Source organism: Taeniopygia guttata, chromosome 12, assembly GCF_048771995.1.
Source record: "Taeniopygia guttata chromosome 12, bTaeGut7.mat, whole genome shotgun sequence".
Taxonomy (NCBI): domain Eukaryota; kingdom Metazoa; phylum Chordata; class Aves; order Passeriformes; family Estrildidae; genus Taeniopygia; species Taeniopygia guttata.
Window position 1 is genome coordinate 6,958,957 of NC_133037.1, and position 21,305 is coordinate 6,980,261.

Below are 21,305 nucleotides of genomic sequence, written 5' to 3' on the forward strand. Positions count from 1 at the left end.
GCACTTCCCTGTGCTCAAACAGCCTGTGTCCCATGACAGGTGCCACAGCAGCTTTACCACAGTGGCCACATGGGCTGGAGACCTGGAAGCAGCAGAGCTTATGGATCTTCTGCTCTGCTTTATTCAGCCTACAGCCTTGCCTCCCATACTGCCTGCAAATCCCCAGACCTCCAGATTTTAAAGTTTGCAGTGCAGTATGTTAACAACACACCACACATTCAATTGCACAACTTCAAATATCAGAGTGTTATAGACCAAGGTGGAAATTAAAGGGAAAGAAAAGGTCAATGTTTCAGCAGTCCTGTCCTCTTCTGCCCCACCATCACATAGGCAGCAGGACACTGAGTCTGTGCAACCTATCAAAAAACTCAAGTATCTGCTGAAGCCGGTGAAATGACCAAGACACAATGCTACAAGCAGAGGAGTGTTTGTATGACTGGCAACCACGCAGTAAATTTCATGTTTTATTTACTCATATTCATCCTTGTCAGATTATATTAGATTTCAAAATGCTTGGAAAACATTGGACAAATGCCCTTTATCATTAAGGGAAGATTCGTTATCTGCATGGCATTATTAAACTTGTTTTATATGCCCTTTTTAGTACCATTTTCTCGTAATTACCCAAAGCTTTTTGGCACCAAGAGCAGTAATGAAATATCTAAAGGGCTGCAATCTAGCAATTTTTTGTTAAAACTTAAAAGGCGTGGATTTATTCTTAAAGGCAAAAAATAAAAATAATGGCAGATCTTTGAAGAATAGACATTGTATTTACATTTTCAGAGATTGGCTCATACCTTGATTACTGTGTCTTTTGATTGCTCCTAGAGATGGGGTGAATGTGTCTGTTCAAAGTGACTTGCTGAAATCCCCGTGGCACCTGTAAATCACAGGCAGCAGCAATTGTGCTTTTTTCTTTTTGTGCCTTTGGGTCTCAGAAATGTTTGTAGTCTCAGCTGTTTTCATGACCAGCCAAGTGTGACCCTGCCATTTTAAACACTGTCCTGTGTCCAGCCCTGTGCATCTGAGCCAGCTGCATGTCGGGGGGGTGGTTTATGGGCAAGCAGAGAACATTTAAAAAAAACCTTCCCTCAAAAAACAGCCTCCATGTGTCAGTGTTTTTGAGATGGGTTTCCTGGGAAGCGTGCTATGCCCTGCCCTCCCTAGTGCAGACACAATGCTCTGCTGATGCACCAGGGGCAGCAGCTCCTCAGCCATGAATTACCATGGGAAATTAGGTAGTAAGACAAAACCAATTATGGATGCTGTGACATATGCCCTCAGAGGGCTTCATCAGCTGCAGCAGTATTTACCTAGTCCTCCACTTTGTATTTCAGAGGGCAAAAGGGCAGCAAACATTAAGGAAAGTGGCCCTCAGAGAGATTTCTCTCTCATCTACAGCTGCAACACTTTTAACAGATGAAGGACACCAAGAAGGCAAGAAATAAACATGAGACCTTTATTGGTTTGGATATTTTTAGGCAGAGAAACATATTCTTTAATATGTAGACAATATTATAGAAAAGAAAGGTGTCTTTGCACTGCTGTAGAGCTTTCCATAAAACAGTGCAAGGAAGTCAGTCAAGAATTTGATGAACAACTCTGAGCGTGGCATTTTTGGTACTTCAGGATAATTTATTGCCTCTTAAGAAGTAGCTTGATCAGACTCTGCACAAGTTAATGCAGGGGAAGTATATGATGTTGTCACTTAGCAGAAAATGGCACAATGAAATGGGAGCCAAAGGCTAAAAAGACAGCACAAAATGTTTAATAAAGACAATATTCAGGAAGGCCTGTAGATACACCAGCTTCCCCCACTCTGCAGGGTTTTTCAAAAGGACTGGGGCTCCTGAATTAAGGCACTGCAGAAGGGCAGGCATGTTCAGTCAGGAATTACTGGGTGAGAATCAGTTTTGGAGGCTGCAGTCAGCCTCAAAAATCCATTCTCATCACTTGTGGGTGAACAACCACTTAATTGTGTCCTTTGATTTCAGCTTGGGTAGTGTCACAGCAGGGCAGAGCAGGTTGGACATCTTCCTCCCTCTCTGCAGGGAGGCATCCCTGCCCCTGGATTTCTGACCACACAGGAGCATGCTCTTGCTTCTGCATAGTGGTGGAGCAGGCTCTGGGGCTTTCCCTTACTTTCTGTGGCCTCAGACACCTTTGTGCACTGACACAACCACATGCAATGGCAGTGGGATCCTCCAAGGAAAAGGCACAGCATGAATCCTGCTCAGGAACAGCTTGTCTGGGTGATACGACTGCTGGTTCCTGTGCTGACTGGGGAGCCAGCCGGTAGGTTTTTTGTAGTTATAGTTGTCCCCAGTGAAGAGTTCTTTACCTCCCACTGTGCTTCAAGCGACAGGGTTTAACTGATACTAGCCTTTTTCCAGCTGTTTGAAATCTAGTGAGTAGTGCTGCTTTTCTTCTCCCCTCTGTCACTGCTTGCCTCCCTGATGGGAATATTTTGGCTGTCTTCCCATCTGAAGATGTGTTTGGAAATTTGGATGAGTCCAGGAGTGAATTGTCTCTTTCATTGTCTCTTTCTAGTTCAAACAGCACTAGAGTTATTTGCCTTCATAGCTATTTCCATCTCCACGTAATCATTGTAGAATCCTGCCCTCAGCAGTGGTTCTAACTGTCTTATAGGTGGTCCTCCTCAGCATGAGCTGTTGCTCATGGTTTTCACATGGTATTTTTGCTAGCAATGATTCCACAATATTCACAGAGGTTTGCTGTCCCTTCACATGCTGCCTGGGCACCAAGCAGAGGCTGCATGGGCAGCACAGTGCATGGGCAGCACAGCACACATACAACACGGGGGGTGTATGTATGGCACAATGAACATGCAGCGGAGTTGTTTTCTTTGATCCAAAAAGCCGATAGAGAGGCACACACACACACACACACACACACTTGGTCCCTGTGCTCTACAGACAGTAAAATGCTTTGCAGTAAATCAGCTTGCCAGAGATTATACCAGCAAGGCAAATACAGCAATAAGTGTTCAAACACAGTTTTAGCCCTGCACATCAAAATTTCCTGTTTAGAAGAATGCTCTGTTTTGATCACACAATCCTTATCCAAAGAAATAAAGCCTGGACCTGCAAAACTGCAAGTTTAGGACTTGTCCTAAAAGGATTTGATTTAATGAATGATTGATTATTGATTTAATGATTGATACACACAGGATAAAGAAGGTCTAGGCAGAGAAGCTCACACCAAGGCTGATGGGGAGCTGGTGGGTGTCCTGGAAATTCAGCATCTGTGTGGTTGTAAGCAGGGATGCTGTTGTACCCAGAACACGTGCAGCCCTCAAGGCAATGCCAGATAGGGAGATCTGCATTAGAGCTGGGAGAGCAGAGCAGCTTCTGTTCCATACCAGGGCTTTGCTGGTACCACACACCAGCTGCTTCAAACCACCTGCTGAAACAGAGCTTTTCTGCAGGACAAGCCACGCTCTGGCTGAGGGTGGTGGTGGAAGCACCTTGGCAACTTTGCAATCTAAAAAATTACATCTTCTGACACTGACTACATGTTGCAGGTTTATTTGCTGTCCAACAGGATCTTGTCTGTTCTGTGCAATATCTTGGCAAACAATGTTCATTTCAGAGCACTGCTCAAGACCAAGGCAGTAAGATGTTCCTATGAATCACAGAAACCATGATACAGGAGAAATATTTTTAATAAGTGATCTGACCATTTTAAAAATATATTTAAAAGTAATAGTGTCCTAGGATCATTACAAATAATGTAATATTTTTTAGTAATAGGCACTAAGGCAGTTCTGTAGCAGTTTTACTGTCATTATTATCCACTTAACCACCACTTTCATTTAGAGATATTAATTTGTTTGTGTGTATGTACATATACAGTGCTTGATATCACTCCAGGAACAAGTTTCTTAAAGAAAGAGAAAATTTTGCATCTAAGATACTGCTAGCCACAAAAATACTTCGGGAGTAATGGAAAATGCAAATGCTGCACAGATGCTTGGAAGGGATCCAAACAAATGCTTTTAAATCCTACATCAAACCTTCCTCTTCTGTTGCTGCTGCTGTGTGGTATCATGTAAAGAGATGTCAAATTACTTGGAAGGCTGAAATCTGTGCAACTCAGCATCTTTCCCATCAGTAAATTAGAGAATCAAAATGGAATTAAACATTAACATATTAGAGGAGGTATTCATGGTGTGAAGAGGCATTAATAGGCTTTTAAGGGACAAATTCAACCAGCAGTTGCTTTACTAGCTTGTAAAGTGTGCAGTGTGAGCACAGCCGCAGACCTCTCGCTGCTGAGGAAAATCACTTCTCTGTGCAAACTTTGGGAGCTTTAGCATCTGCAAGTTTACCAGGGCTGTATCTGAGCTGCATTCCTCCATGAGACTGGGCCAGTTGTGTCTCATTTGGATGAAGATATCCCAAATCAGGGCAGGTGGTTTTAAAAAAAGAGGGATTTTATAAGACAGAGCTTTGTGGGTTGCCTTGCCCGAGAAAGCAGAGCTCATAGTGGGAAGCAGAGCTGTGCCTGGGGCATCAGTCAGCCCCCTGAATCAGCTCCTCATCCAAGCTGGCTGCTTACAGCAGAAGAAGAAAAAGTCAAGCATTGCTCTTCACTCACTTTCCAAACTCACCCCAGGTCTTCTGAGTGTAGCAGCCCCCACAAAGAAACCAAAAGTACAGGGCTCTTCAGGTTTACATTGTAGTGCTCTGGAGCTGTGCTTCTGACTCATAACAGCATTTGTGTAGCAAAGACATTGCAATAGCAGGGGATTCCAAGCAAAAGGCATGAAATTGAGTTTCTTTATTATTATTTTTTGCATCTAGATCAAGTATTTTATTTTTTCTTTTTTCTTCCTCAAAATTGGCTATGAATTGGCTAAAAGCAGCTTTCAATCTCTCTGAATTTGTGGGTGCCTAAAACTTTCCCAGGCAAACCCATCAAGAATTTCCCAGGGAACCTTAAAGTGGCATTGTTCTGGTGAATAATTTAAAAATGATCCTTTGGAGTGGACAGGGAAATGTCTTGGAGAAAGGTCAACCAAACCCAGCAATTCCTGAGCAGCTCAGGAGGGGACACAAGGCTTCTCTTCCCAACGGGTCTTTGAGTGTCAAGATGATCACCATCATTTCTAAAAAAACCATGGGAGAAACAGCCCCTTTCTAGGTCTGTGAGTTTTCAGTTTGAGTAAATCCCCCAGTCCCCATCTCTGCAATCTCATTTGCTCCTGCCAGTCCTGGCCAAGCTTCTGGATGGGACACACAATCGGTTGGATGTTATTTCGTCCTATCCTGATGGCAGCAGCAAAGTACTTATGAACAGCATCAAGTCAGCTTACTAAGTCCAAGCCAGTCCTTTGCTGAATCAATAGCAGAGGAATTTCTAAGTATTGTGAGCCACAGCTGTGCCACTGGTGAGGACACTTGGCCACATCCAAGCAGCGTCCCCAGGAAGCAAGGAACAGCCGGCTGGTATTTGTGTCAAATTGTTGATATGTAAGCAGGGAGCATGCTGTGAATTTAAATCACTTTCACACTAAATTTGGAACAGAAATCATTAAATATTTATTCTGTGCCCAAAATACTGCTCAAGAGCCCTACTTACTGATATTACATATTAATTCACATAGATTTTGCAGTACTGATAATGCATTTATTTTAAAATGGTGACACTGAGGCATTTCTCATGATTGGGATGTTTAATAAAAAGAGAGATTCATGGCCCCAGAGGAAGCCCATCTAGTCACTTCTGTAAATCAAAGTGGCTCATGTGAAAGGAAATTCAAGGATTCATAATTACCAAGGAAAAAGTACTAACTGTAAGTTATTAGTGATGTGTTGAAGACCAGTAAAATCAGATCTTCCAGAACAAAGATATTTAAAAGCATAATCGAAATTCAGAGTTATTTACTTAGCAGTAGGAGTACTGTATATTCAGTGAAGTAATCACACAGCTAGAGTATAATTGCTACAAATCAATTGCTCCTTTTACTGGGTATGAGAGGTTCAGGTTCTCCTGAAATATGAGGACTAGTCGAAAAACAACCACAAAAAACTCAAAAACAAGTACATAGGTGCACCTTGAGTTGCAGTGACCCCAGGGATGGCAATCAGGCACTGACTGGCAGCAGCAATCCAGCCCAGGTTTTGTAGGAGCCCTGTGCATGCTGGAATAGATCAGCTGCAATTATTTCCAGGCTCTGGGCGAGCAGAATAGGGTGCATTTGAAAAATTGCCCACAGTTCTCCTATCTGCAGTAAGACTCAGTCATTTTTAATTATAGACGCCTCGAAAGCTGGGAGCCAGTGCTGGGCAGGAAAATATTGCTACAATCCTCTCAATAGGGTTTGGAAAAGGATTTCAGTGCTGAACCTGACACGGATGTGATGCTGCCAGTCTGGCCAGAAAGCGGAGATAAACAGCTCACTTGTGGATTTTGCTGAGTAGCTGCAGACATGGAGAGAGTCTGGTCTCTTTCAGGGCCTGCTGGGTCAGGCTAATTTATTTTCACACCTGGTATAATAAACCCTTGGAGGAGGTTGAAAAGACCAGAACCAGTGTCAGGACCGAGTGCATCCTTGATGGCAAGCAGGGTCTGCCCAGGCCTGTGGAGGAGAGCAGAGGGCACAGAGCATGCAGTATGCTTCCTATCACTTTTAGATTTCCCCATCTCCTGCTTCATGTTATCAAAGAAGGTGATTCAACCTTCTGTCCCTGCCCTGACATACCTTGTACAGTACATCCCCCCTTCTCTCCCTGCAGTATTTGCTCTGCAGTGCCCCTGAGCAGTGATAGGTGCCTGGAAGAAACCCATCCTGTGGATCATTATGAGCATCAGCCTCCAGGCACAGGAGGCACCAAAGCCAGTGTGCTGGCTGTCTCCTTCCCAGGGAAGGACTGTTGGAGGCAGAGGCTTGAGAGGCAGCAACATTGCCTGTGGAGGCCAGGGCTGCTTCAAACTCAGCCAACAGCACCCCCCACACAGCTGCAACTGTGGCGTATCTAAATCCAGTTACAGGGTGGAATAAGCACTCCTACTTCAGCACACAGGGCTATTTCTGACTCCAGAACCTGGATGCTGTGGGAAGTCTCATTTTCCTGCAGATGCTAATCAGGTCTGGAGAGAAGAACCTGGCACCTGCAAAGGAGGGAGAAGAGAGAGAATGATGGCTCAACATACTTTTTCAAGGGACTGAAAAGCCTTTCCAAAGCACCTTCAAATACACTATCCAGAAATAGATCAGGAGGTTATCTTATTGCAAACTGCAGTTTTCCAGCAGTGCAGGTAGAGAGGGTAACTCTATCTCTTCAATGCACTGCCAGTCGCCAGTGGGCAGCTATCACTGCACAGGACACAGACAATGGTTCCCACTGTGAGAGACTGACCCTCAGCTGGCTGGAATTTTCCCTTTCAGGTGGCAGTTTGCTGAAGAAAGGAAACTTGCTATAAATGCTCTGTGTGCAGGGCAAGGAGCAGGGCTGAGTACTGATAAGAGAAATGCTGAGCTGAAGTAGCGGCACCCCAGCTCTTGCACCATCTGCAGCTGCAGCAGCTGGGTGTCCCACGGTGCCTCCCTCCCCATCTCACACTTCCCTGATGCCAAGGATTAAGTAAGGCCAGCAGCTCTGGTTTGCCCCTGCTTCGCTCCTGCCACAGCCTTGGTGCAGCCAGGATCCCAAAGTGAATATTAGCTGAGTGTGCACGAACAGGTGAAAAGAGCAACAGTTTAAGCCACTCTGCTTGGGAGACTGAGAAATCTATATAACGCTGTTACCAAGAAACAAGGATTGCTTCCTCTGCTATTTTAGGAAACAGTGAAATAAATGGAACTTAGGACACACCAGGATTTCTATTTCCACTCTGTAAATGAGTGTTATTACCAAGAGGCAGTGTTTTCCAGTGGCACTCTGTAGCCAGACTCTATTCATGCCTGAATCAAAGGATATGCTGGTCGAACCTGCCCACTTACACACTCCCATTATCCAGTTCTTTAAAGTGCCCTGTTGCAAGGTGCAAACTGTCTAGCCCTTCACAGCATGTGCCCAAAGATGTGACAGCAAGTCCTCAGGAGAAGGTACCATTTACTTGGCACTACCTGTTACACAGACTAAGACAGGCTGGCCCTCCGCAGCTCCTCTGCTTCCTTTTTCAGTTGTTGCTGAAATTTTACATCTTTATGAGCTGTAAGATATTTTTAAGTAGAGTCTTTGCTACTTTTTCTCTTTTTTCCCTTTCATTTTCACCTGATATTCAACAGAACTCAGAATTGTATTGCAAAATTACTTTTCTAAAGCAAGAGGTAGAGCCAAGCAAAAACTTTCTTCATGTTTTGATGGCATGTTGCCAAAGGGCCAAATTTGCAGTAGGTAACATCCAGAAGAACAAATGATCTCTGATGCTGGACTCCCATAAACACCAAGAGTAGCAGCCAGCAGGCACTGTGTGATTGCTGAGGGGCTGGCAGTGGGCAGCTCTGTCAAAAATCAGGAGCTGCTCTGCAATCAGTCTGAAAAAGTGAGGGTGAATCCTAGCTAGGGATTGTGCACCCCCACAGAGGTGTTTTGTGATCCATACACAGCATATGACATATATAAGGCAAATCACCTCAGGCTCATTAAAACAGCACTGTCTGAGCTGGAACAGGGATAGGAGCTAGTGGATGCAGTTGGTGACTGGCAGAGACAAACAGAGAGTGCCCCAGCATCAGTCTGCACTCTCACTTTTTTTTCCAAATCTCATGTTCAGTGCAAGTGATTTGCAAATGACCTCATGTTCCACCAGGGGAGGTTTAGAGTGGATATTAAGGAAAAATTTCTTTGCTGAAAGCATGGTCAGACATCTGAATAGGCTGCCCAAGGAACTGGTGGAATCACTATCCCTGGAAGTGTTCAAAAGCTGTGTGGATGTAGCCCTTGGGGACAAGTCAGTGTTGAACATGGCAGTGTTGGGTTAATGGTTGGTCTTTTCAGCCCTAAGGATTCGGTCATATTCCATGCCCACAAGGGATCTCAGAGGAGGCCAAACAGCACAAGAGATGGGCCTTACTCTCTCTTTCCTCTTCTAGACAGTCCCTGCAACTCCCTGCCATCAGCACACACAGATTTTACAAAGGCACTAATTGCTTCCAGCTTTCATAAATATTCTGGTTTAGGTCTTTAACCAGGATCAATAAAAAGAGTGTGGGTTTGCTTGGTTTTCATGCAAATGTGAGCCTCCCTGAGGGAGATATTCTGTTAAGCTCTCCCAAATGGCTGTTTTAAGCGGAGTTCACTCTTTCTGAGGGTTCCTCCCAAGCCTTGGGTCCTGCCTGCTTGCTTGCACAGGTTGTGCCCCTGCACCTGGTGCCACATACACAGAAAGTCTCTTCCCAAAGCCAAAGCCTCTACTTTAGCTCTGTTTTTCTTTACAGTAATTTCTACAAATCATTATCTACGATGATTTCCTCTGTCTAATGGCAAAAACTGGAGAGAGATACAATCACTACAGTAGTGATTTTTCTAATACCAGCAGGTTCTTCCCTCTGACACTGTATAAAATGGAAAGAAATTTGAAACATTTCACAAAATACTTTTACTATTCTTCATCCTGTTTTCAATACCTGGAATCTCCTTTACTCAGCGGCAGTGGCTCCAACCATGAGAGGTAGGAAGCATTTTGCCCTCGGCAGTGATTGGTGTGTGTGTATTTGCTGCTTCTTGTTTGTAGTGTAAACAGGCACAGGCACGGAGGTGGAGTATGCCCACACGGTGAGTATTGCCCTGTACCAGAATTTGCAAGAGAGCTGGTAATGCAGGTACTTTGGATCTCATTTAGTAATTATCCTGGAAAGTGTTTTAGCAGAGGCAATTAACTCATGATGCTGGGAACAAATATATAGGGGCAGATTTTTAAAACCTGCTGGAGCCTGTTCCAAAGTGATAAGCTAGAAAGGACCGTGGGTTTTGAAGCTGTGTTTCATCTTGAAAATGAACTTAGCCACCCAACATTAGCCATCCTTTTAACCCAAAGAGCCTTTGTTTTAAGCATCCTGAGAAAACAGCAATAAAAACCAATATAACATCAAAAATTACTTAGCTAATGCTCTTATTTATCTACATTTACCCACTCATGATGGGTAATTACACAAGTACCCACCGTGAAATAATGCCATTGGAAGTTAGCCACACACAATTTTCCCGATCACTCGACTGCTTCTCTTCCTGCACAGTACCTTCCAGATACTGCCTTGCAATAAGATGCAAACAACTGCAAGCGAGATATATTTTACAGGAAGCTGCATACATCTCTCTGGACAAATATGGCATTTGGAAAGAGAAAGCAAGAGGCCTGAGAATTTTTGACCTGACTCTTTCCTTTACTCAGTAAAAAGTGTGAATGTTGTAACTGTACATTCAAACACAGTCACTGTGAAAACATGGTTGTATGAATTAAGGAAATAAAGTCTCAATCACATTTACTGTAATGTGCCCCCGCTTTTCTGGACCAGCAAAAATTCTGGATGAACCATACCTTGATATTCAGTCAGACCTTTCAAAATATAACCAAGTTCAAAGTTCTCTAGTGAGCCAGATCTCACCCACTAAAAGATAAATATAAATCTGAAACCTCTTTAAAAAAAAACACATGCTTTTTTTTTTTGTTGTTGTATGTATCTATATTACATCAATTAATTTAAGGAATCTTTTCTGACAATCTGTCAGAAAAGTCAATTTGTCTTTATAGTCAGATACTCAATGTCTGTGATGTTCCTACCAGCAAAAGTTATTTCTGTCATCCCCAGCTGCTTTCCTCTAGTGAATCCACCTCTGCAGAGTTACCACAACAATCAGAGCAATCATCACAAAAAACCTTTCATAAAAAATGGACCAATTTTCCTCTGATCATCTGACAGAGCTTTATTGCTGTTTTGTCCAGAAGAAGGAAGACAGAGAGCTGCAACTTCTGCCTGTGGGGAAGAGGCTTCTGCCTTTGCTCCTTCAGCTATGAGGGAGAGCACCTACAGCCTCATGTCACAGATTTTTTTTTCCATTCTCCTATACAATAAATGCATTTTTTTTCTTGAAAATCCCAAAGACTTCTGCTTTCTCCTCTGTTGTTTGATCACCTATAGATAATATCATCATTGGCACTGATGTAATTTATTCAAATTTTTTTTTTCTTTTTTTTTGCATTGGCACAACTGGACTCAGGACAAGGTTTTTTTTTTTTTTCTGCTGGATGCTATAAAAATGGCATCAATCAAAAGAAAGAAATGCCAAACTAAAAGAAAATTAAAAAAATAAGAGAACTTTGCTGAGGAAGATACTTTTGAGACATCCCATCACTCTTGTGGTAGTTATCCTTGCATTAGCAGTGTTAGGGGCCAAATGGCACTAGCAGGTGCTGTATGCCCTCTCCTTTAGCAGCAAAACCACACACCTTGGTGACCAGGGTTATTTGCATTACAGCAATGATATCATGGTACTTCTAGTTGTTATTCTGGGAAAAAATAAACAAGGAGGCATGAAATAAAATGATACTGAGAAAGACTAAAAAGGGCTGAAAAATCTTTTCCTAACTTCAGCTTGGACCAGCTTCTTTCAATGGGAAGCACACAGAAAACCTCGTTTGCATGAACTTTACAATTTTGCTCTTCCCCACAGAGAGTTTGTCATCCCCAGGTCTTCCCACATTTCTGGCAGGACACACACCATGGCAAGGTGATGTGCAGAATGCCACAGCTCTAGCAGATAAGGCTGATGGAAATGGGGAAAGCCAATTTTCACTCTCTACACCAATTTTTCAGCCACTTCTCATGGCTTTTGGAAATGTAGGATCCGTAAGTTTTTCCAGACTCATCTGCTACACTGAGCTTTTAATTAGAAGTAGGCAAGAAGCTCAGAAAGCCCAGCTGTTGTGAAAATGCTGGAACACATCGTGAAAAGCAGTGCCTATCTCCTCTCCCGCAAGCTATTCTCACAGCCCCATCACCATGAGCCAATGTTTATCTATTCTCCCTAAATATTTATTAACATGAATTAACAGGTGACAGGTATTTTGACATTTGGAAAAGAAGCACTGCTAATTGTGTAGAAAAACAAAACCTTGAAAACACCCACCGACCACAAATACACAAATACATGTAAATGAACTCTCAATCAGATCTGAAAATCACCAAAAACTAAACCATTGAAAACACGATGTCTTCACTGACTCATCCCTCAGAGAGGCTTCTGAAGTTCTCAGCTTGCCCCAGGTAATCTTCAAAGCAGAACACCACGATATCATTACACATGTAATAATTAGTGACTTGGATGAAATCTTTACCAGCAATATCACTTTCGATTAAGACTTTTAGCTGCACTGAGGTGCAAGAGGAGCTGCTTGGTGGAAAGCAAATGCTGCAAGCCCCAGGTGTGCAGCGATCCGTGTGGCACAGGCTGCTGTGGGGACACAGGAATGTTTGTGTGGGGCTGTGGGGGTACCAGGGGCACAGCAGGGACATTGGTGTCCGTGGGGACACTGAGGACACAGCAGTGTCTGTGTGTGGTGGCAGAGGCTCGCAGAGGCAGTGGGTACACCACAAGCATAGCAACGCCTTAGTGGGGCTGTGGGGACATTAAGGACATCACGGTGCCTGTGTGCATCTGTGGGGACACTGAGGACACCGCGGTGCCTCTGTGGGGCCGTGGGGACATTGAGGACACCGCGGTGCCTTTGTGGGGATCTGGAGACACCGCCATGCCTTAGTGGGGATGTGGGGACACTGAGGACACAGTGGTGCCCGTGTGGGGCTGTGGGGACACAGCGATGCCTGTTTGTGGCTGTGGGGACACTGAGGACACCGCAGTGCCCGTGTGGGGCTGTGGGGACATTGAGGACACCGCGGTGCCCGTGTGGGGCTGTGGGGACACTGAGGACACCACGGTGCCTGTGTGGGGCTGTGGGGACATTGAGGACACCGTGGTGCCTCTGTGGGGCCGTGGGGACATTGAGGACACCGCGGTGCCTTTGTGGGGATCTGGAGACACCGCCATGCCTTAGTGGGGATGTGGGGACACTGAGGACACAGTGGTGCCCGTGTGGGGCTGTGGGGACACAGTGATGCCTCTTTGTGGCTGTGGGGACACTGAGGACACCGCAGTGCCCGTGTGGGGCTGTGGGGACATTGAGGACACCGCGGTGCCTGTGTGGGGACATTGAGGACACCGCGGTGCCCATGTGGGGCTGTGGGGACATTGCGATGCCTATGTGGGGCTGTGGGGACATTAAGGACACCGCAATACCCGTGTGCGGCCGTGGGGACACCGCGGGCACACGCGCCCGCCCAGCCGCGACTGCCGGCCCCCCGCGGCCATGGCGGCGGCGCGGCCCCACCGGGCATGCGCGGGGCTGTCCCGGCGCTCGCTCCCCTCGCCCCGCGCGTGCAGCACCGCGGCCAGCGCCCGCGCGCACGGGGCGGGGCGGGGCGGGGCGGGGGCGCGCGCGGAGCGGAGCCGGGCGCGGGCACGGCTGCGCCGAGCGGAGCGGAGCCCGGCGCTGTCCAGAGCTCGCCCGGCCGAGCCCAGCCGTCGCCGCCGCGATGTTGGACCCGTCGTCCAGCGAGGAGGAGTCGGAGGAGCTGGTGGAGGAGGAGAGCGGCAAGGAGCCGCTGGCGCCCGCCGCGGCGCGGCTCTCGCCCAGCCGCCCCGGCGAGGGCCCGGGCGGCGGCGGTGGCGGCGGTGGCGGCGGCGGTGGGAGCGCCGGGGGGCTGCAGCCCGGCGGGCGCGGCAGCAGCGCGGCGCGGCCCGCCAGCCCCAGCCCCTCGGTGGCCAGCGAGAAGGAGAAGGACGAGCTGGAGCGGCTGCAGCGGGAGGAGGAGGAGAGGAAGAAGAAGCTGCAGCTCTACGTCTTCGTCATGCGCTGCATCGCCTACCCCTTCAACGCCAAGCAGCCCACCGACATGGCCCGCCGGCAGCAGAAGGTACCGGCCGCGCACTGCCCTGCCCGGCTCTGCCCTGCCGGTCGGGCTCTGCCTCTCCTCTCCATCACCCACCCACCTTTGGCTACTCCCTGCCTGCCCCTGCCCATCCACCAACCCGCCTGTCCCCTTCTTACCCACCCGCTGTTGAGTTACCCTGTGCACGCTCCTCTAGATGCCCCTCTGTGTGCATCCCTGCCCGTTCCTCGCCTCCCGCTGCTCCCCGGGCCTGCAGCTCCCCGGGCACCCCAAGGGCACTCCCGGCACAGGGCACCTTGGGCCCACGTGGTGCGCTTTGCTGGCAGCAGCCCTGGCTCGGGGCTCGGGGCTCGGGGCAGCCCCCTGACCCCTTGTCACCCCCCACACTGCTCCCCGACATGGTCTCCCACTCAGAGCCGGCGCGGTGACACACATCGTTGCTTCTAGTTACGCAACAGAGGGATTCGGGAAGTTTGGGATGTTGGTCATCTAAAGGTTGTCAAAAAGAGGGAAATGGGTTATATTGCTGGAAAACACCAGGCACGTGCTGTTGCCTCCTGCAAAGGGACTCTACAACTCCATGCTTACTGCAAAGTTTGCTTAACTGGGAGTGCTGGCACTGACTTGGGGAGTTGCTGAGTCTCATTTCAACTTCTTGCAAGTGTTTATGTTTGGTGAGCTCCCCAAAATCAGCTTCCCGGCGAAATGCACCAGCAGAGGTTTGCAGTGAAGTCTCTGCCACAGTCCTGACTCTTCCGCCCCCAGTGTGTCACCACAGCAGGGCCTGGGCAGGAGTGCTTCACCTGGGCTTCCCATCTCCAGGAGCTGTCTTGGAGCTTGTTTCTCCTCTGAGGCACAAGCTCATGGGCCAGGGCAGAAATTGAGTTTCTTCTGGATCTGGACACAGGCATCTTTCAGTCAAATGTAGCCAACTTTTTCTCTGTGGCAGCCAGAGTTAAGTCTGTGATGTAAGGTAGCTCTCTGAAACAGCTGGCTGATTTTATGTCACCATTTTCGGTTGAGTTTCTTAGACTGCAGTTTTAGCCTTGATCCTGTTCTGTGTTCACAAATGACCTTTACAATTCAGGCAGACTCCTGGACGTATTGATGCAAACGACATTCAGTTCTGCTACACCGCAGGACTATTATTAGTCATTGCAACATACGGAGGTAGGAAAGTGTATCCGTACTGTATCATGTAGTTTAAAGGCAATATAGGACAATCTGTTGCTGGAAGCTTGAATGATCTGCTTTTGTTTGCTGAGCAAAGTACATAGCTGAAATTATAGCCAGGTTTGGAGTTTCTTTTATCTGTTCCTTTTGCCTATAATGCTTTTCAACAGATTGTGTCTTTCCAAAGTAGTTTTGTCTTTTGTTTCCCGTGCAACTCCTTTGTGTTAGAGAATGATGATGAAACTTACATTACTGTTAGTTTCACTGAAATAAAGCCACCTAAGTCCTACAACTGTTTCTCACATAAAAGTGAACTGAAGATGAAACTTACCTTATTGTTAGTTTCACTGAAATAAAGCCATGTAAGTCCTACAACTGTTTCTCACATGAAAATGAACTGAAATTGACAAGTAGTTTATCCAAAGGAGCATTCAGCATCTTAGCAGTTCAGAGGAGAGTGGCTGGGAAGGACAGTTTATAGTCCCTGAAGTCAAAATAGTGCACTCTGAAAGGATAAGAAAAGGGAGAGGAAAAGGTGGGGAATAAAGTGCAGGTGAAACAAAGAAGTGAGGAGTAATAAGAAAAATTATGAAATGGCAGCAATACTCAAGACTATGTGGAAGTTACACAGGATCTTGGGAGGAAATAATTAATTCTCTGTGAAATGAAGAACAGGGAAATATTTCTGGCTTATTAACATAGCTAAAATAGGTGTGTCTTGAGAGCTGACCATCTCCCCTCAAACTTAGCAGTGAAATGGAATTGGGAAAGCTAAATTTGCCATTATAACACATGTCAAATTGAATTTACCCTTTAAAAGGTGAATTAATTTTGTTTTTTGTTTTCTCTATATCCCTATATTCAGTCATCACACTGGGAGTAGATCCTTGCCCTTTTTTCTTTGCCATGACTCCTACTGAAGTCAGTTAAAGTACTACCAGAGCCTGGAGTTTGTTGGTGAACTTCATGTGCTCCTCTGTTTTGCTTTCCTCTGGGAAAGTCCTTTCCTTCTCTGGCTGGAGGGGGACCAGAGAGTGAAGGTGAGGGACTTGATCCCTCTTGAGCATCTAGCTTCAGTTGCAGTGTATTGGTTGGGTCTTCAGTAATGGTGAAAGTGTCAGGTGCTCAAGACTCACCACAGTGGAACAAATACAATTTGCTTCTTGGGGGAAAGGTGAGAGAAAACTGGATTTTGGTCCTGCTCTAATGGGGCTGTTGGGTCAGTTTGCTCATTGGCAGAAGAGGGATAAACTGCTTCCTTTCCCTTGTGCCATTTGCCTCTCCACCTTCACAGTCTGTAGCTTGCCAGGGAAATACTTCATCCTTGAAGAAGTAGGGAGCAGAAGATCCCCCAGCATTGTCATTTGCAGTCTCCAGGTTGGTGCAGGACCACGCTCCCTCCTTTCCCAGTGGTGCTGGACAGAGGCTGCAGGGGCTGCTGCTTGATCCACTGAACGTGCAGGGTCCTGGAGATGCCAGGGCGTGACCCTGCCCATCTGCCACTTCAGTCACTGCCCATGGACAGAGAGCCCCACCGGGGCCCTGCCATGGTGAGGGGACCTGGCTTCGTGCTCAGGCCCCACACCCACGTCAGGGAGATGCCACCGCAGATGTGTCTGGGCAGAACTGTGCAGCAGTGAGAACTGCTCAGCAGGTTCTGCCCAGTGCTGGAAGGAGAAGGATGAGTTTTGGCTTCACCTGGCTCACAGCTGTCCCCTGTAGAATGGGAGATGCTGTGACCCTAAGCACAGCCCAGGCAGGTGACCGTGGCTATGCAGGTGAGGCAGTGAAGCTGTTGCCCTGCAGAGTGGTCTCCTGTCTGCGTTACCTGATAACAGCCAGCCCATCCCCACCACAGCTGAGATGGACTGTGTTGCAGTCAGCCCCTGCCAGGCTCCCAGAGCCTGGGCAGCTTCTAACAGCTTCACCTTCTTTGCAGTTTTCTCAGATAAGAAAGTGTTGATTTTGTTGTGGCCGCAGCACTGAAGTTCTTGCCTGGGCTGTAGATCCCCGTGTACCTCCCCTGAGGTGTGTAATCCTCCCTCCTTGATCCTGCAGTGCTGCTGTGTCAGAGCTGGCTGGTGCCCGGGGGCTGGGAACACACCGGCACAGCGGGCACCAGTTGTGCAGCCACACACACAAGTGTAATGCTCCGGAGCTGGAAAATGCAGCCTGGTGTTCTGCAGCACCCATGAACCACCCTGGAATAAAGGGGGAACTGTATAATTCAGGTGCTGTTGCACCACAAAGGTAATTACCTGCTGTTTGATACATTAGAATGTATATGAGAGCAAAGGGAGCAGCTGAAACGTGAATGGATGGTGTAGCTGGGTATTTACTGCATGTGGGCATGGCAGCATTGCTCATTTACACCAGCAGCAAACTATGTTTCAGATTTCCACATGAATGTAAGCAGATGCCACTCAGAACTGGTATTGGTGATCCTGACACCCCAGAAATTTCAGCAACAGTGGAAAAACTGGTTTTTAGATCAGTGTGTTCAGGTCTGTACCTCTGTTTTGGGTTTATTTTGATGTTTATGGGGTAAGGCACTGCTTGAGTAGCTACACATCTGTGACGTCTACCTGTAATTTATTTATTTACATCTCACTAGCAGTATTTTCTAAGGGGAAAGAAAAAGGGCTTATTAGCTACCTGCCTGTGTTGTCTTTGCTTCCCACTTAGGTCTCTTTTTTAAGCCACCACTGAATTCCAGGCACATTTGAGATGCAGACAGTGGTCTGCAAGAAAGATACTCATCCCTGTAAGGCTTGGTGAAAATAGGGAGATTTAATTTTTATCTTCTACCCCAGATGGGAGGAAGGTGCAGTGTGTGGGCAGCCATTACTAGATACTGGGGAATCTGAGCAAGAGACCAACTGACTGTGGAGGAAAAACTCCCATCAGGGCTTACAAAATTGCTGGATATGGAAGGCTCCGGCCTCATGATGCAGCTCAAGAGGAAAGTGGCTTTGCCAGCTCCATGTCTCTCAGAACAATGTGTTTTATTACTGCAGATGGCACTGAGCTTGGTAATTGCATGCTCAGGATGTGTGTGGTCTTTTCTCTAGATCATGCTGATTTGTTGGAAGTAGAGTTGAGACGACCAGGCGTGCTTGGTGCCTCTTCCCACTTGATCCCAGCTGTCTGAAGCCTTTGGGAAGGCAGCTCAGCCGGCAGCCCAGGGATGTTGGAAAAGGTGTGTGTCTGTAGTGATGCAAACCAGGCATCCTTGAATGTGGGTTGTGAATGTGGGTTGTACCTCTTGCTAAATATCTCCGCAGCACAGCAGTCAAAAGGCACAGCACAGCCCTGGAATCGGTGTTTGCTCCTTCAAAATAGCATAAACTAAAAACACTTGTTGGGAAAGGGGCAGCAGGAAGAACTTTTTAGGAGATAAAATGAGGAGAACACATTAGGTCAGACATTGTTGCAGATGTGGTTGCCACTGCCTGCTTTCCTTCCTGCAGAACAAGGGGGTAGGCAGGCACGAGAGTAAATCACTTCCCAGTGGAATAAATGCAGGATGAAAAAAGTTCCAGATTTGTTGCAGATTACCAGGGCTACTCTTGGGAGAAGTGGCTTATGATTTGGGTCCCTGTGTAAGCCTGTGGGATGACGTCAGGTGCATTAGCAAAATTCTCAGTCAAATTCAGCAAAGCCGTTTAAGCTTGTGCTTTGCTGAATGGTGATTGATGAAAGCACGGTGCTTAATGCAGAACAGGTGTGAGGGGTCAGAAACTGTTGAACTGGTTACAGTGCATCTTGAAATACTGAACTCCTGCCATTTCAGCAGGTACACAATCAATGCTACAACAGTAAGGACACAGTAAAGCTAGTGCAGCCTTCCAAATAACCACATACTTCTTACTTATCATGGGTTGGATTGTTACTCTCATGCCGTACTTACACAAGTTCTCTCATAAAAGCACCAACACATTGTTCTTCTGGGACAGACTGAACTCAGGTGGTGTTTGGACTTGCTTTAGAAGCTTTCTGCTGGAGGAATTTGTATTTTGTGGTCAGATTCTGCTCTGCTGGTCCCAAGATATTTGGGTTTCTCAGCTCTGCAGGGCAGGAGAGGTAAAGACAATGCTCTGCTAGTTTTATGTCTGTCCCTCGGTTGCTATTTAGTGCTGTTTAAGAAGTAGCTGCAAGGTCCAGGCAGCTCTCAAGCATGAGCTGTACCTCATACACAGCTCTGTAGTTGTAACAAAGCTTGCAGATAATTATAGTGCTATGCCTATACAAACCTGGAAGAGTAGTTAGGGGCTGGCTTCACCACTTAGATGGCTCAATGTGGGCACAGGCCACTGCCACCATCAAATGAGGGCTGTGTGTGTGGCTGGGCTCTTGGCTGGGGCTGTGCCCAGCTCTGTGCCAGCCCTGAAGTGAAGGTGAGCCTGCTTGCAGAGCATCACCGTGGCAGGGAAGGTCTGGCACATCTGAGATGCTGTGCTGCTTAGCAGTGTGGAGTGCAGAATGTGATTATTGTGCTCAAGTTGTCTGGAATCTGCAGAAAACAGTTGTTTTCAGTTAAAAGACTTATCATTTATTTTGCCAGAGCCTTATCTTAATTTAATTCTAGAAGATATTAAATATTTGTCATACTTTGGCTATTTCTATACTTGCAGTTTATTGGATTGTGAAGTGGGTAATTAAATAGGCTGTGAACTTGGTCTTTGGCTGTTATAAAACTTTGCAGTTCCTGATCCACAGCCTGACATTTCAATTATCATGGGTGGCACCTCTTGGGCCAGAGATGTTATGAACTAAGAGTGGAGATGACTTATCTGATCATGCAGCTCCAAGCCCTGCTACAGCCCATCGTTTCAAAAGGTGTAATTTATGGCCTTGCTTTGCATAGTCTAGACACTCCCTGAAGCACTTTGCCTCTTGCACAACTTGTAATTTTTTCTGCTGAGTGGTGAGTCACTTGTTCTCCATTTACCTATGTGGAAAGTGGTTGGCAAGTCATTTCCCTATACAGTTTTTTGTTAGCTGGAGAAATATTTAATTTGTTTTAGTTTATTTAACAGTAGCAGCCCAGCACTAGCAGTGTATGTATACAAACCCCAGAGCTACTGCCAGTGCTGTAGTCCAGAGTGGTACAAGGTAAACCTCCTATTTCTGTTTCATGATGTAAACTCGATCAGTACGTTAAGACCAATCGATACAGTAAGATCAATACAGCTGTTGCTTGGAGAGTGTTGATGCGAATCCAGCTAGTGGCTTCAGCAGCACCAAGGTTTCACCCCCAAAGTGATCTCTAGAAATCACATATTTTACTGTGTCTTTAAGCATTAAGACTAATTAAAACAGTAGAGTCCCTTAAAACAGCAGACAAAGGAACTTTCCCTGGTGGTGAGCAGCTCTTCTCCATTTGTCACCCAGGAGGGTGGGTGGGGTTTGATGGATGGCCCCTCAAAGGTCTTCCCTTCCTGGAAATAGAACAGAGTGAGGTCCTAAGGAAGGTGCCACCTTCCTGCCCAGCTCTTTTAGAGCATTGTGCAGGCATGGCAGGACAATCAGAATTGTCTCCTCACCTTGGATGCTGCTTATGCAAATGGCACCACCAGCTCACAGTGGGTCAGAACTGAGCCTCCCTTCTTGGAAGGCATGCTCCAAGGTCCAGCAATAGGGTCCAGCTGCTTCTTCATGAGGGTGGGAGAGGGGATGGAAGGTTCCTGGGGAGCTCCCCTGTGTCATTACCTCGGAGATACTGACAAAAATACACAGAGCTTCCTAGCCTGGCACTTGCTTGGGAAGAAGTTATTTGTGGGTACAGGATATTTGGGTTGCTTCAACCAGTTTTTCCTCTGAATTGTGTGGGCTTCATTCTTGAAACAGGACATAAAGTGCAATCGCTGAGTGTTTGATGTTAACCTTTTGAAATTGTTGTTTGAAAAGGTGCTTTTAGTGATAATATTGGTATTGTTTGTCTGTGATTCAGGCTGATAAAGTCAGACATTTGCTAGAATTTGAACACCTGAGTCAAAGTGTCATGCAAATATTTATTCGTCTTGGGGTAAGTCATGCTGTGTTTGTAGTTGTCATAGTTCAAAACCTGTCTGTCTACTTCACAGTAAGGTTGGGAGCTTGGACTCTTAGTAGTGTCAGGTGTATAGTGACCCTCATGGGCATCTCCCCATGCCTAAATGTTAATATTTGATGAAGAAACTTAATGAAATCTAGATTTAGTCAAGTTTTTTAA

General features: G+C 46.6%; 1 protein-coding gene across 13 annotated transcripts in view; it reads left to right on the forward strand.

Moving 5' to 3' along the window:
• Positions 1-13,432: 13,432 nt before the first annotated feature.
• CADPS (calcium dependent secretion activator) overlaps positions 13,433-21,305 on the forward strand; it is a 206,109-nt gene continuing 198,236 nt past the window's right edge. For 8 of the 13 annotated variants that reach the window (XM_072934706.1, XM_072934713.1, XM_072934708.1 and 5 more), the window contains exon 1: positions 13,434-13,942. In XM_072934706.1, the coding sequence (XP_072790807.1) occupies positions 13,562-13,942 (381 nt within the window). In that variant the 5' untranslated portion in view covers positions 13,434-13,561. Of the gene's footprint in view, positions 13,943-21,305 lie in introns of all 13 variants that reach the window. The other 5 variants (XM_072934705.1, XM_072934712.1, XM_072934707.1 and 2 more) reach the window with 1 other exon arrangement.